We start from the raw sequence: 16,274 nt of genomic DNA on the forward strand, positions 1-16,274 counted from the left end.
TGAGCTAGTGAAGATAATTCAGCATCACTCTCTGGGATAAACTGTTATCAAGGATGCTGAGTAATTTGAGGCAGTGATGAGGCTGGGATGCAGGCGGAGGCCTTTAATGAGATTTGCTCGAGGTACTCTTGGTGTTGGCTCGCTGTACGTTTGTAGTTTCGCAGTGATGGCTCTCCCTGGTTTTCTGCTCTTTCTGTGTGACTTTAAAAAGAGAGAACAATTGAAAGAAAAAGATACCTACCCCCTGGTATTTTGCAGCATACGGATGTTTTTTTTTCTTCAGGCAGTCATGCACAGAATGCAGCAAAAAACAAAACAGAAAAAACAACTGGATAAGCTGCAGAGTCTTGCTCTATACGGAAATATTTATTGTGGATGTGGAAAGCTTAGCTGTAAATATTCCATATACACAGTTATTAACTGTATTTATATTTCTGGGCTTTTTACCTCTTGCATATCTAAGTAAACAAACTAGGCCGCCCTTATTAATGGGAAAGTGACAAGTGACCAACCCTGCTGCGGCTAATGAGTTTGCTTTACTAACTGCACCCAGCCTTCATCAAACAGAATTATACATCTAGCGCAGCTTTAAGTTTTGAGGTGCATAAAAAATGTAAATATTTTGCCATATTAAAGCTTAATGCCAAACAGCTTTTCTTGCAGTTAAACAGAAATTCTTTTTTTTTTCTTGCTGCAGATAATTATTGTCATTCATTAGTTCTTTTTTCTGCTATTCTCCCTCTCAGGTTTCTGAATCAAGGAGGAGGAAGAAGAGTGGATTTCTGAGGCACAGTCTCTGGAGATATTTCTCATGAGGGGTGGATGAAAGATGGATAGAACCGGCCCCTCTCAGCTGTCACACTCTGACCTCTGAGTAGCTATGTATTCCCTGCACCCAACGAGGAGGAACCCCTCCCCAGATGTGGGGCTGTCTTCTCACCCAGAGTTGGATTAATAGCCAGAGCTCACAAAAACAGAATGGCATTAGCTTGTGCAGACTATGACTCATCAGAGTTCATATCAGAGTACAGGTGAGACTCAGTCTCTAGCCGATACCTGCAGGACTCTTAAGGAGAAGTAATCAGCCTTGGATGACCTTCACAGAAGGATAGAGTTATACCCCAGGTTTGATGAATTAGTGTCTATTCCACTGCCTTGTTGACAAGGTCAGCCATGGCTGCTGCTGATCGCCATAGCAATGGTTCCCTGAAGGGACGAAGAACAGACTGAGAGAGTCAACAATGCAGCGTAACGGTGGCGGCGTGGGCGTCGGAGGCCAGCCGTGGATGTTTCGCCGCGTGCGTCTCACGTGGCTCAGTTTCATGCTCTTCTTCATCCTGGTCTTCTTCCCGCTTATTGCCCACTACTACCTCACTACCATTGATGAAGCTGGGGATCGCGACAAGCACATCTTTGGGCCCCGGCCTGGCGGCGAGCTGTGCGAGGCCAAACATGTGCAGGACCTGTGCCGTATCCGCGAGTCGGTCAGTGAGGAGCTGTTGCAGCTGGAGGCAAAGAGGCAGGAGCTCAATGGGGAGATCGCCCGACTTAACCTGCGCATCGAGGCTTGCAAGCGCAGCATCGACAGCGCCAAGCAAGATCTACTACAGCTGAAAAATGTTATCAGCCAAACGGAGCATTCTTATAAAGAACTGATGGCCCAGAACCAGCCCAAGCTGTCGTTGCCCGTCAGGTTACTTCCCGACAAGGAGGATCCGGGGCTGCCACCACCCAAGTCTCCACGCTCCTGCCGCTTGCGCTCCTGCTTCGACTATGCGCGCTGTCCCCTTACATCTGGGTTCCCTGTATATGTCTATGACACAGACTCCTACCTATGGGGGAGCTATATTGACCCTCTGGTAAAGCAGGCTTTTGTTGCATCAGTTAAGAGCAACATTTATGTAACTAATAACCCCAACATTGCCTGTCTGTATTTGGTTCTGGTAGGAGAGCTGCAGGAGTCCCCTACCTTCCCACTGCCATCTCCTTCAGAGCTGGAGAAGCAACTGAAAACTCTTCCTTACTGGAGGTCTGATGGACACAACCACGTACTGGTGCATCTCTCTAGAAAGTCTATGACACAGAACTTCCTGTATAATGTGAGCACAGGGCGAGCAGCTGTTGCTCAGTCCACTTTCCTGGAGCAGCAGTACCGTGAGGGTTTTGACCTAGTTGTGTCCCCGCTAGTTCATGCCCTCTCTGAACCCAACTTTTTAGAAGTGCCACCTCAAGTTCCCGTGAAGAGGAAATACCTTTTCACATTCCAGGGGGAGAGGGTGGAGTCCCTGAAGAGCAGCTTACAGGAGGCACCGCCCCAGTCTTTCGAGGAGGAAATGGAAGGAGATCCACCAGCCGATTATGACGATCGCATAATCGGCACCTTAAAGGCAGTGCAGGACAGCCACTTGGATCAGGTCCTGGTGGAATTCACCTGCAAGAACCCGAGGCCAAGTTTGCCAACAGAGTGGGCTCTTTGTGGAGAGAGAGAAGACAGACTGGAGGTCCTCAAGGTTTCTACCTTTGCCCTGGTGATTGCTGCAGGGGATGGACAACTTGTAGCATCAGCAGGCTTTGGGATGAGGCTGTTTGAGGCTTTAGAAGTGGGGGCTATCCCTGTTGTCCTGGGGGACCACTCCCGACTGCCTTACCACCAGTTTATTCGCTGGAGTGAAGCTGCCATTTTGGTCCCCAAGCCCCGTGTAACAGAGCTACATTTCCTCTTGAGGAGCCTGTCAGACAATGACATGTTGGCTATGAGGCGACAGGGCCGCTTTCTGTGGGAAACGTACTTCTCAACCTCAGAAAATGTTCTCAACACCATTCTGGCCAGTATCAGAACCAGCATCCAAGTTCCTGCTGCACCCATCAAAGAAGAGCCAGTTCATGAGATTCCTCACAAAGCCGGGAAGTTGGCTGGGACAGATGCCAACCTGGCCGACAATGGTGATCTGGATTTGGGTCCCGTCGAGACGGAGCCTCCTTATGCCTCTCCACGCTTTCTCCGCAACTTCACGTATACAGCTGCAGACACTTACAGATCATGGAACCGGGCCCCGGGGCCCTTCCACCTGTTTCCTCACACTCCTCTTGACCCAGTACTGCCCTCTGAAGCCAAATTCCTTGGCTCAGGTACTGGTTTCAGGCCTATTGGAGGAGGTACAGGAGGCTCTGGAAAGGAGTTCCAGGCTGCTCTGGGTGGGAATGTTCCCCGAGAGCAGTTCACTGTAGTCATGCTGACTTATGAGAGGGAGGAGGTCCTGATGAACTCTCTCGAGAGGCTGAATGGACTGCCATACCTTAACAAGGTAGTGGTAGTGTGGAATTCTCCCAAGCCTCCTTCAGATGACCTGCTGTGGCCAGACATCGGCCTGCCCATTGTGGTGAGTGTAGAAAGATTTATCTTTTTTACGTGCAACAATTTATCTAAATACCGTTGTTATAGTAAGTTTTTTAAATAAGGAAATCATCTCGTGCTCATCCTTTCTCTCTGAAATGCAAAAAGGTAACCTGCGATGTTTGATGTGTCAGATGAAAAGTTTCTTTGAGTACATCAGGATCAGTCTCTTTGAAAATCTGTTGGAGTCCATACAAATTACCAGCAGCTTTACTAAAAGGATTGAAGAAGCTTGACACCCATGAATAATAAAATCTGTGCCTTTGAACTAAGGATGAAAAATCAAATATTCATGTGGTTCACATCCACACCATTAGGTTGTCACACTGACTTTCTTCACATGTGGTGAGCTGATGGGGAGGTACTAAAGAATTTGGTGGTGCCAGACTGAAACTGAACACAATCTTTGTCAGTGAATTATTTATATTATTAATTTTGGTTAAATTCATCAACTAAATTAACCGATTAATGTGAGTCTTGATAGCAAAAAACAAGTTACATCCTTGTAACAAGCATTTTTTCCTTACAAATCGTAGATGACGATTAAGCATCATGCCCTCATGCTCCCATCACTCTGTAATAGAGGACTCATTAGACCACAGGACCTTTTTCCATTACTTCAGAGTCCAGTCTTTATACTCCTTGGCAAATTGAACTTTTTTTCCCTTAGCCACTTAATCCCTTGAGTTGTCTTGGCTTTGTGCACGTGAGAATCCTTTTACTTTAACTGTTTAACACAGTTGTGACGTCTACTTTCAATTTAAGATTTGATTTCACTACATTTTAAGCCATTTGCAGTTAAGGTTTCAGTTCACCACTATCCCTATTGCAAGTCGAAACACATTAATCGCAGCAATAATTATTCAATTATTCGTTCTTACCTATTTACTTGGTTAAATGCAGATGGGAATGTCTCTTTCCTCTCAGCAGGGCAGAGCTTTTATAAATGCAGAGTGTTACTGTTAGCTGCCCCCTTATTCACCGGGGATCACCACAACAGGTAGCTCCACATGTTTGATTCGGCAGTGTTTTTGTACCCAGTGCCCTTCCTGATGTAACCCCGAATGGATTTCTCTCTTCCTGGGATTGCACCAGGGATCTGTTGGTTGGAAGAATGTGTTAATGACTACACTGCAGAGCTGCTGTGTTAGAGCTGCATTAAAAAGGAAGAATGACGTTTAACGTGAAGTCTCCACACCTCAGCTAAGACGTTACCATGTTGTATGTGCTACATAAAGTTCTGAGATTGTAATGGAGACACAGCCCTGTGTTGATCAATCTATTTGATCAACACATTATTTCTACATTACCTCAAGCATCATCTTTCCGCATTACATTCCTGAAAAGGTTTTCACATGATGCACCAAACACAGATACCAATATGCATCTGTCATCAGCATCATTACAGGCTGACTGACATGGACTTGGGCTCTAACTGGTCTCTAAAATGCAAATTTTTGGCACCGTATTAGAATAAAGTGCACTTAAAGCACTTCAGCTTAACAGCTTGCATCTAACAGCGATTTGCAGTAAGATAAAGGAAACAGCGTTTTTAGAAGCAGTCACTACATAAGCAGGTACTACTAGATCTCATCTAGACTACTACTACTTCTCTAAAACGTGCCTTTTATTAAAGCTCTTGCTGCCTCTCCTCTCCTGCCTGCAGGTGGTCCGCACAGAAAAGAACAGCCTCAACAATCGCTTCCTACCCTGGGATGCCGTGGAAACCGAGGCAATCCTGTCTATCGACGACGACGCTCACCTTCGCCACGATGAGATCATGTTTGGTTTCAGGTGAAGAAAAATGTTTTTGCTATCGCCTGGTGCACACTTGTCATTTCATTTGGTGTTTCGGCGTGCTTATTAAAAGCGTATTAACCCACCGTGGAAATTTTGCTGCAACATTGAAGATGAAAAGTTGATTTAATTAGAATTTTGCGACAAAGATCAACAGAAAAAAAAGTCCCTCCTAATTCTAATGTGATAGCAGAGCTCTAAAAAGGGAGCTAATTACAACTGCTAAGCACAGTACTTGTTTAATTATTTTCATTTTTATTGGTGTTGTTTTGTCTTGCAAGTCATTAACTGGAACAACAATTCATAGATAAATTAAAGATGATATGTTGTGAGCGGTGCTTTTCTCAAGAAAAGTGCTTCTGAAGAAAACTGAACATAAACATTGAGCTAAATAGAAGGAAGGAAGGGAAAATGCTCAAAATAATGTCGAAACATCACGTTCCTAAAAAACACTGGATCCGACAGAGAGACTGAACCTCCCGCTAGAGACCAAAGTATAGAAAATAAAAGGGAAATGTGCTGTCAGCGTCTTGCCCATACAGCACTCAGATGAGCTGAATATGAAGGCCGTGCTTAAACCAATTAAATGATCAAGCGCGCCGTTAAGTTATTTTGGTTTACAACCTCTCCCCTCTGTCAGACTTGTCTACGACTCGGTGCTGCAGCAGCTTGTCGAGGCAGGCAAAAACTCACTTGCCGAGCACGAGTACGGCGGGGTCATTTGTCACGAATTATCTCAAACTCCCCCAGAATTACACAGGAATGTTTCCCAATCTCCGCTCTCGCCAAAGAGGAGAAGCCATTCGGCAGCCGAGTGCGTTAGACATTTTAAGTGGTCTCAGATGAACTCAATCGAGACTTTAATTTGCGCTTTGAGATTTCTTAGCTCTGTGAGTCCGAAGTAGGAATTTCAAGCATCCAATTTGAGGTATCGAAACACTTTTTGTGCACATTCCTGCAGTGAATCGTAAGAAAAAAAAAGGCTATATACTAATGGAAAAGAAAATAATTAATGCTTGACAGGAAAATGGACACATTGCTTACTTGGCTAACAAGTTGAAACAGATGGATTTGAAAGGGCAGCATATGCACAGACTCTTGAAATCCAAACACAGAAATTTGTCTTTAACTCTAAAATAAAAGGGAACCATCACACAGTGTCTACATGTTGCTTAAGAAGTCTTCAAATATGTCAAATGCTTATTTATGAATAAAAGCCATTAAATTATTTAATAAAATTCAGTTTCTCTTTGGTCACAAATTTCAAGCGCACAGTGCTGCTGTTCTTGCACATTTTGTGCATCTAGGTCACTCAGTGCAACTGCATAGTTGAGGCCAAGCTTTAGAGTTTACTGACTGGGAGTGCAATGACCAAATATTATTATTGGCTGGCGTTTTCCCCATTATCTGATTTTAAGCAAATCAAACGGCATTTATTGGTGTTTGATAGCTGAATTTTGCAAAATGTTACAATATTGTATAAGAGATGAAAAGGCAACAGGTAAAGAGGTAAAATTATGTCAATAAAGATACATTAGCTGTCTTACCTGTTGTAGCTTATGCCTATAAACCTCCCTAATGCAAAAATCTTCTATCCGCAGGCCCGGTGTTTACTTCTGAAAAAGTGTGTCGCTTTTGATTTGTACACTGCTCAAAGAAATTAAGCGAACACTCGATCATCACAGTGGAACACAAAACCAGTTAAACTTCAGGGATAACAATCTGTCCCGTTACGAAGCATAAGCCAGAACTGGCAGGTCAGCCACTGGCACCCGCTCTCTTGACAAACGTAGCTGGATCACACCGAGCACATGTGACAGGCGCGATGGAGTCTGGAGACTCTGACAAATATTATCATGCCTGGAACATGATGTTTGAAGAGATTGGGCACAAGTGGCTGACCTGGCGCTTGTGGTTTTCTCTGGCAGTGGAACTACGTGATGCTGGTCTGTGAGCATAGGTCCCACAAAAGGATGTCAGGCTGTCATGCCGCCCTCACAGAGTCTGATCGGTCAGTCAGAAAACTGAGTAGCCTAATGGAGGTCATTTCAGCTTTTCCTCATGCAAGGGATGTTTTAAGTTATGGTCCTGCTGCTGTAGCTGTGTCCAGCTCTCCTTGTGTGGTCACCCATCTTCTGGCAAAACCTACTCATGCACAAGCAAATATGGATGTTCCAGCCTGGAGGAGCTGGACTATCTGTGCAGTCTGAATGGACCAGTAGTGACGATAACAATAACAAAAATTAAAACTAGAGAAATATCACTTAGTAGGAAAAGGAGAGAGCTGCAAAACCACTCCCCTTTTGGTTGGGTTGTCTTGTTTTTGCCACAGTGCACATTCATCCATCCATCCATTCGCTTCCGCTTATCCTTTTCAGGGTCGCAGGGGGCGCTGGAGCCTATCCCAGCTGTCATAGGGCGAGAGGCGAGGTACACCCTGGACAGGTCGGCAGTCTGTCACAGGGCCAACACACAGGGACAGACAACCATTCACACTCACATTCATTCACACATTCACACCTAGTGACAATTTGGATTATCCAATCAACCTATCCCCACAAGCTGCATGTCTTTGGACGGTGGGAGGAAGCCAGAGTACCCGGAGGGAACCCACACAAACACGGGGAGAACATGCAAACTCCACACAGAAAGACCCCGGCCTGATGTTGGAATTGAACTCAGGACCTTCTTGCTGTGCGGCAACGGTGCTAACCACCGTGCCACCGTGCAGTTTTATTTATATAGCAGCAAATCACAACAACAGTCACCTCAAGGTGCTTTATATTGAAAGGTAAGGACACCACAATAGTGGAGAGAAAATGTCTAAAATCAAAAAAACAGGTATGAGACAGCACCTGGCTAAAATGGGAAGGAAGAACTCCCTTTTAACAGGAAGAAACCTGGCAGACATTTGCCATGACTGTTTGGGGTTGATTGTTCTTACTTTAATTTACACCATAGGGGCTGAAATGGATTCACAATGATAGATGCTTTCTAACTGGACAGATTTTCAACCCTAAAGTTTAACAGACCTGTTTATTAGACCTGTGTTATACTCTGATGATCAACTGTTTCTCTCATTTATTTTTTTTCTTTTGGATTGTATTTCCACTGCTCAATAGTTAAGTTTTAAATTGGTTTAAAGTGGTTTATTAGGAGGCTATCAAAAAGTATGCTTATACATGTAAGCTATTAATGTATGTAGTTTTTGATTCAGAGTAGCAGCGAGTAGGTAAAAGGATACAGAACAGTAAACAGATTTTGATGTGTTCTGACACATAGCATTATATTTGGTTCTAAACACTTAATTAGAAAGAATCCAGCTTTAAATGTTTCCATTATGTTGTTGAGAGAGCCTGTGAGACCAAGCTCCTCGACAAAACATATCAGTATCATAGTTTCTAACAGGGAAACTGTATTTCTGGTGTTAAAAGATGTGTAAACCTAAATCAGTCAGACGATTTATCCTGGCTTTGATATTGTCTCTTTGTGATTACTATCCAGTATGCTGTAGTGGCACAATGTGATTAAAGAAGTGCAAGTGTTAGAAAATAGAGAGGCATGTGTCGTCCTTTGTATTTGTATTCATGATAAATATTATTGTTACAAAGACTAATTATTTTGTAAAACAAATTTACCATATCAGTGAAGACGAGATTATTCTATCAGGCGGCCTACAGGAGGACATTTTTTTATTAGGCATAGCACGACACAGTTCAATTAAAAGAACATGTTTATACAACTGATGGAACTGAATTCATTGGCAAAACAGATAATACAAAAAACCCAGTAAAAGTGGGTTTAAAACAATCTCTCTATTTGATTGAATTAGTGCGTGCGCTGTAATAATTGGTGATTCATTAAAATGTTATGTTCTATTATGTAATGTCTCACTCTAATATGGGCCACAATTTATGTTGTAAGCCGCTGAGTGTTTGTATGTCGTTTGTTTGTTTAGGATGTTATAGTGCGCTATGAAAGATTTGTGACCCCAGGAGCTGAAGCTGCTGTATTGCTTCAGCTAACAGCAATCGTGCCAAACTAAACTGCACATGTAAACACCCTGCATCTTAATTAACTGATTTAAATTGGAATATTTTGTGGACTTCTCTGGGTGGCTCAGAGTGTGGCGTGAGGCCAGAGATCGCATCGTAGGTTTTCCTGGGAGGTATCACGCGTGGGACGTCAACCACCAGTCCTGGCTCTACAACTCCAACTACTCCTGTGAGCTCTCCATGGTCCTGACAGGAGCTGCCTTCTTCCATAAGGTCAGAAAATGAAAACGGCTACACGGTAGGTTCACATCTGGCTGTGTTGGAGCATATCATTTACATATTTCCCCTTGTCCTTGTCTTCTCGCAGTACTACGCGTACCTGTACTCCTATGTGATGCCCCAAGCTATTAGGGATATGGTGGACGAATACATTAACTGCGAGGACATCGCCATGAACTTCCTCGTCTCTCACATCACCCGCAAACCACCCATCAAGGTCAGTGACAGAGCATGCAGTCTGGCTCTGGGGGCTTTGCACCTCCTTCAGGACGTGGGTATTTATATTTCTGCCTGCTTAGCCTTGCCATTACTCAAACTGGCATATCCAATATTCTGCACAAATTATACTTTTTAAAAACACAAGATCGAATCCGTGCGTTACGGCAGATTTCTTTTCTTCTCTCTTTTCTCCTGGATTTTTATTGGAAGAACATTTATTGCCGCCGAGCACACTTATGGCTAGACAAATAATTATAGCAATCAAGCTAGGGAAGCTGTTAGAAGAGAAATGTCATTGCAGCCCTCACTTTAAGTTCTTTTTGATTTAGTGGGGTGTTAATATTCAGGGGCGTTTCAGAGGGGAATTAAGGACGTCTTTGATGGAGTGTGTTGCATGACAGTGTTTTCGCTGCTAGGAATAAGTCTTGTGAATAATGAATTTGGGGCAACTTTGAACGAGTCCTAAGCGGTGAGGGAATCTATTTTTCTTTAAAATAAGACAAATAAAGAAGAAAATAAATGGATTTTGTTGTGCCACTGGTGAGGAATTGATATCTTGTGCAGATTTTTCAAGCTTGTTTCTTCTCCTCTTCCTACAATAATAAAAACAGCTGCTAGAGTTTGCTTTGGTTTGTTGTCAGATTCAGTAGCTTGCTGCAATCTAGCTGATTGCGCTAAAGTTGACATCAACTGTTTGCTTGTAATGTTTCAAGCTAACATTTTTTTTTTAAACAACTAAAATATGATAAAAAGGTTTGACATTGATGGCTTGAGAAATTATACAATGCTAGAAACAAACGATGGACATGTTTGTCAGGAAAGTCAGCATGGGCATGGTTAAAAACATGCAGTTTTTGCAGCACATAGTCATGTTTCAAACAGTGTTGTTTTAATAGTTTCAAAATAAAAGCAGACCACTTCACTGCTGCAATAACCTGATAAAAATGAGAGCAAATTGTAAATTAACTGGTATTTGTAGCACCTTTCTACTCAGGTGAGCGCTTTCTACTACAAGACTCAATCAAGTGCTTACGAAGACTCACACACACTCACGCTTTGATGGATGCATCCCTGGAGGAGTCAGGGTTCGATCCACCAACGCTGGTTTTATATTAATTTCCCTGTTCGCCTTCTGTGCTATCAACTGTTGCTGTAGGAAAACAGAAACGTTATCCTCTTCCTGCTTTGGCTACGTGATCAAGCCTTTGTTTACCCCTTTGTTTAGAGTAGATGTCCTACCACGTTTGGTACAGGGCATCAGTGAGCTACTGGATCTTCCACAGTTCACTTCCATACATTAACATCTCAGCGGTTCACAGCTGGATTCAGGTGTGGGGAATGTGGGGTCCAGTCGGTGGCATCAGAGTCCTCATGATCCAGGTAGTGCTTACAAACCCTGACAACATTAACCTGGGCGTTGTCCTGCACCAGGAGGAATGCAGGGCCCACTGCACCAGTATTAGGTCTGAGGGTTTCATCCCTGTACTGATGGCTAGAATCTCGAGGTCTGTGTGACCCACATGATCACTGATTCACTGCCAAACTGGTCACGCTGGATAATTTTGCAGGCAGCACAAAGTTTGCCACGACATCTCCAGACGTTTTCACATCTGTCACATATGCTCAACATAAAGCTGCTCATCTCTGCAAAGAGAACAGGACATAGGTGGGAGACTTTCCAGTTCTGGTGTTCTCTGGCGTTTGCCGATCAAGCTGCGGGGTTTAGCATGTATTAAATCATGGTGCATTTAATGATGATTAATGGCTGTCTATTAATGATAAACTTCTTCCCTCTCACAGTAATGTTGTGAAGCACCACTTGCTGAAACTACATATAATTACATTTCAGTAATGCAAACTCGAGTTTCTTACATTTTAAGCACTAACCCCCTGCTGTCTATTTCAGGTGACGTCTCGTTGGACTTTCCGCTGTCCGGGCTGCCCTCAGGCCCTTTCGCACGACGACTCGCATTTCCACGAGCGACACAAGTGCATCAACTTCTTCGTCAAAGTCTACGGCTACATGCCGCTGCTGTACACGCAGTTTCGTGTGGACTCGGTGCTGTTTAAGACTCGATTGCCCCACGATAAGACCAAGTGCTTCAAGTTCATTTAGCGTCTGGGCGAGCGTCAGCAAAGAGCCAAAAGCAGGGTGAACTGAAGGAGTGAAAATAGGAGTGAAAAACAGCACCTTCCACTGCAAGCAGTAATAAAGATGGATGGGTGGGCTGCAGGGCAAATGGAAAGTAAGCCCAGAAAGACAAGTTAAAAGCTGTTGGCTGGCGGTCTAATCAGCAACACTACTGAAAATGTGAGGAGTGGAAGCTGGAAGGGACCACTGCCAACAAAAAGAAGCCTTTTCAGTGGATGTCACTCTTTTTCCCCGTGTTCTCTAATCATGCTCAGTCATCAAACCACTAGCTGCAGATGTCATTTGCACCTCTTAACCGCCTGCTGAGGAACGAGGGCGGGGTGTACACAGTGTACAGAAATTCTCCCAGGTTAGCAACACCTGATAATGGGGTTGGCGAGTAACTGACAGATGCCAGGCTGCGTTTGATCCAGCAGACTTTTAACAGTTTCAGCTGAGAGATCAAACAGCACACGGCCGCCACTACGCTTTTGTTTTACGGTTACAAACTGTACGTCTTGTACATGTATATGAGCGAAGCACTGAAGGTCAGAAGTATTTTATTGATTTTTTTTTTTTTAATGATGTCGTTTAAGTGTAAATCTTTATGTGGAGTGAACCTTTTCCACAACCCCTGCCTGTGGGAGATCAGGCAGGACCTCGATTGAAAGTCAGCCCAATCATGTTTTAAGTATCGTCGAGTGCTCAAGGGGGAAAATTCACTTCAGCGGTCACCATAATGCCTCAAATTTGTCATGAAAACCAGCCACCATGTTGTCATTTCATATTGCTTACACGATCTGGACTCGGTGGAAGTGTTCGAAACAGCTTGATTTTTTTTTTTTATACTATGATGTTTGTAAAATTAGACGTTAAAAAGTAGTATCAGCTAAACAATGTTCGCAGGTAAAGTGCAACAAAGTCAAGAATAACAGCTGCCAAAATCAACAAAACATTGACTTCATTATTGCTGAAAGTTTTCAGTGACGGTCAGAATTATGGGAAAATCTTAAAGAGAACAATGATGTTTTGTTTAAAAATACTTACTTTGTTTCTGGTGGAGAAGTGGAGCAGGATATCAATCCCTTTCTCCAAACAGGCTCTTAAATATCAAATCAAAGCCAACAGCTGATGACCCTAACGTAGCATAAAATAAAGACTGGAAACTACTGTGGCTCTGCTTAATGGTACCAAATACTGCCCAATTGCACCTGTAAAGCACACTAAATAATCCAATGGTTCTCAAACTGTGGGGCCAGCTCCACTCTTGGGGCATAGACCCCCTGAAGGTGGGGCTTGGAGGACAAGGAAAGAACTCCGAGCTAAAGTGAATGGAGATGGTTTTTGTATTGTAAATAAATTGACGCTATGACGCTGACATTTATTTTACTTTAACATTAAACTTGTTATTGTCACAGACAAGTGGGAGTGATTGAATTGCGTTTGATTCGTGTATTGCTTTCCACCTGCTGATGATTATGTCAGCGGGCTTGTGTATGTTCTCTACAGAGGAAATAAAAAGAGGAGGATGATGGGGAGAAAATAATGTGTAGTCAGGTCCACAATAGTGTATACATACCACCAAGGAGAGCAGCCAATCATATTCAACCTTGCTAACACAGCAGCAAATGAGCTTATCAGCAGAAGGGGTAAACAGTATTGAGTCGTAACATTTGCCTGGCTCTTTAATCCCCTTCTTACAGTTAATAGGAACCGTACACCAACAAGATGACATTAGCAAACTTGACGGTTGTAAATTCCTGGCCTGATGGGCGGCTGGGTTTGTTTACAGTAGTGTAAAACCCTGGGTGTTGGGCATGTTATAAAAGCTTTGAGAACCATTGAATGAACCCTTTTTGATTCATTTTATGGGGAGATTTGCTAAAATGTTTATACAGTTTCCAGTCTTTGCATTAAGCTAACAGCTGCTGGTTGTAGTTTGTTCAGTCACAGTAGGAAAACAGGTGTTGGAAACTATCGCAGACAAGTTGCACTCATCAGCCCTGACTGACTCAGATTGATTGCAGTCAGTTACCACAATCTGTCTTCATTTGTAACTTAGGCAGCACTTCTGTGCAAGCCTTTGCCAATCTGTCAGAGTGATTGCATTCGGTTGAAGTCACACCACGACTGTTTGGAGACGGGTTGGGTTCTAATAGGCAACTGGTGCAGTCTCCTCTGAATCAAAAGTGCCCAGAGTTTGAGGGTGCTGCTTACTCAACCTGTAGGCAACCAGTTGCAAAAATGCAACAAAAAAAAAAAAAAAAACTTCAATGTTTTGGGGTTTTTTTTCATAGTCACAAGCAGGTTGCCATCCTATTTTTACTCCAGTGTGACCGAGCCATAACAAATATGAGCTTGCTTTCCACCAGCTGGCAAGCCTGTTTTCTAAACTGTACAACTTGTCTTTAAACACTTCTGACTTTTCAGTACAGGTATTCAGTATGTTCCACCATAATTACATCATCCCTCTGCAGAGAACTCTCCCACCTCGGACAGAAAAGTCACTTTACAGTGTCGCCATATTGGTTTCACTTCATCTTCGACTGTTGCTTGATGAATGTTTTCTTTGCCAAATAGGTACGTTGTCTGCTGCTTTCCAGCGTAGTTTGCAGGTGCAGATACTAGGTGAAAGGATGCAGTCTGGTACACCCACTTCCACTCCGCATGGTACTTAACCAGGAGTCAGTCCACTGGAGCCCAATCCATCATGTACGAGTGCTTTATTTGACCTTGTCAAGACTTAATTCATGCAATCTAAATAAAAGGCATAAGATTCTTATAAATGTCATTCAGATTATGTTCTGTGAGGATGTTTTTATCAAACAAAATGTCATAAGGCCAGGGTTCCTGTGTATTTATTGAATATATTACTGAAAAAGATTTTTGTTTTTTAAACTGATACTGAAACATGCAATAAACTGTCAAGATATTGTAGTTTAATAGACCTGAAAACAAAGAAATCTCAACCTGACTGTCAAACTTGTCATTGCCAAAGAAAACTAGCTGGTGCCACTGACTGAGAGCTAACGGATGGCTTGTTTTTAAAAAGATTAACTTGCAAACAGATAGTGAGGGGACAATAGTGGAGTTTCTTTAAATCCAAATCTCCGCCTGCTCCATATTGCTACTCTTGCTCCGTAATCCCTCCAAGTGAAACATAAAAATGTTGGATCAGGCCTTTTTACCCAAGAGGGATAAACACGGAGCCAGATTTCTAATTAGTGTGGGCGAAAATGGCTGCGCAGAGTCCAAATTTCCACTTTGTGTTGCTGCACTGAACTAGAAAAACCAGCCTGGCTCCTAACCTCATCACGTCTGAACACTTTTATTGGCGCTCCAGGGGCCTCATAATTACCTGGCTGACTCTAAAACAGTCCTCGGGGCTCTGTTGGGGTCAGCTGGTGTTCCTCCGGTCCCTGTAGTTCCCACCCTCGAGGATCTGTGGCACAGCTGGTTTTCTGTGGCTCGGAGCAGGATGAATTTGCCTGGAAGGCTGCAGTCACTCTGCTAGGTGTAGAGTTGTGAAAAAGGAAAAAAAAAAAAAAAAAGAGTGCTCCTGGGTCTGATCCCCAGCTGTGGGCGAGGCTCCGGCCACCTGCAGCGTTGTACCAGACTGATGACTGATGACAGCGTCAAACATACCATTGAAGGCCAGATGAATGGAAATAAAAGCTCTCAACGTTGTTAAAAAAAATATGACTCTTGTCCTTATTCAGGTGTCTGTTGGAAATCTGCTCCTTAGACTTGGATCAGGACATTTTGGGAAGTAATTATTTGCTCTTTAGTGGAGTTCTGTCAAGGGGGGAAGGTGCTGCATGTATTGGCAACCTACTACTTCCCAGAAATTTCCCATTTCTGACCACAATGCACTAATAGTTGGAGTTCCTACTTGGTAAACTTTGGTGGGGCTTCTCAGCTTTGACGTTCATATTTTCCATCATTCCCCGAAATGACAGCTTTTTTTCCAGGTAATAAAACTAACCACCTACCTTCAGGTGACCTTTTTAGCTCTTTGGTGTCTTCGGTTAAGTGAACACTTACCTGTTTAACTTCTTACTAATGCAAATATCTCAACGGCTCAAAATAGTCTCACTGTTTTTACGGTTTTCTTAAGTCAGAGAGTGCTCGGTCCTAAAAAGGCCTCCAGAGTCGCAACCTAACCTCAACCTAATAGAGCACTTTTGGAATGTGGTGGAACGAGAGATCCGCATCATGGATGTGCAGCTGTGTGATGCTATCATGTCAATATGGACCAAAAATATCTGAGGAATGTTTCCTGCACTTTGCTGAATCTACGCTATGAAGAACTGTGCCTAATAAAGTGTCCAGTGAGTGCACTATAAGTAATTTTTCCCGGAAACAAATTTCCCACGTGTGGGACTAATAAAGGTTATCTTATCTTATCTTATCTTAAATAAAACACTGTTTGTTCCACTTTGTGCGCAGATCAAAAATT

At 43.2% G+C, this 16,274-nt stretch overlaps 1 protein-coding gene across 2 annotated transcripts in view; it reads left to right on the forward strand.

Annotated features, from left to right (window-relative positions):
- Positions 1-15,349, forward strand: part of extl3 (exostosin-like glycosyltransferase 3) — a 37,485-nt gene extending 22,136 nt beyond the window's left edge. The window contains exons 2-6 of one of the 2 annotated variants that reach the window (XM_040018544.1): positions 747-3,380; positions 5,061-5,188; positions 9,315-9,459; positions 9,554-9,682; positions 11,591-15,349. In XM_040018544.1, coding sequence (XP_039874478.1) covers positions 1,242-3,380; positions 5,061-5,188; positions 9,315-9,459; positions 9,554-9,682; positions 11,591-11,800 — 2,751 coding nt within the window. In that variant the 5' untranslated portion in view covers positions 747-1,241 and the 3' untranslated portion in view covers positions 11,801-15,349. The remainder of the gene's footprint in view (positions 1-746; positions 3,381-5,060; positions 5,189-9,314; positions 9,460-9,553; positions 9,683-11,590) is intronic. The other variant, XM_040018545.1, reaches the window with a different exon arrangement.
- The last annotated feature ends 925 nt before the right edge of the window (positions 15,350-16,274 follow it).

This window comes from Simochromis diagramma, unplaced genomic scaffold (assembly GCF_900408965.1).
Source record: "Simochromis diagramma unplaced genomic scaffold, fSimDia1.1 OVJJ01000802.1, whole genome shotgun sequence".
NCBI classification, from domain to species: Eukaryota; Metazoa; Chordata; class Actinopteri; order Cichliformes; family Cichlidae; genus Simochromis; species Simochromis diagramma.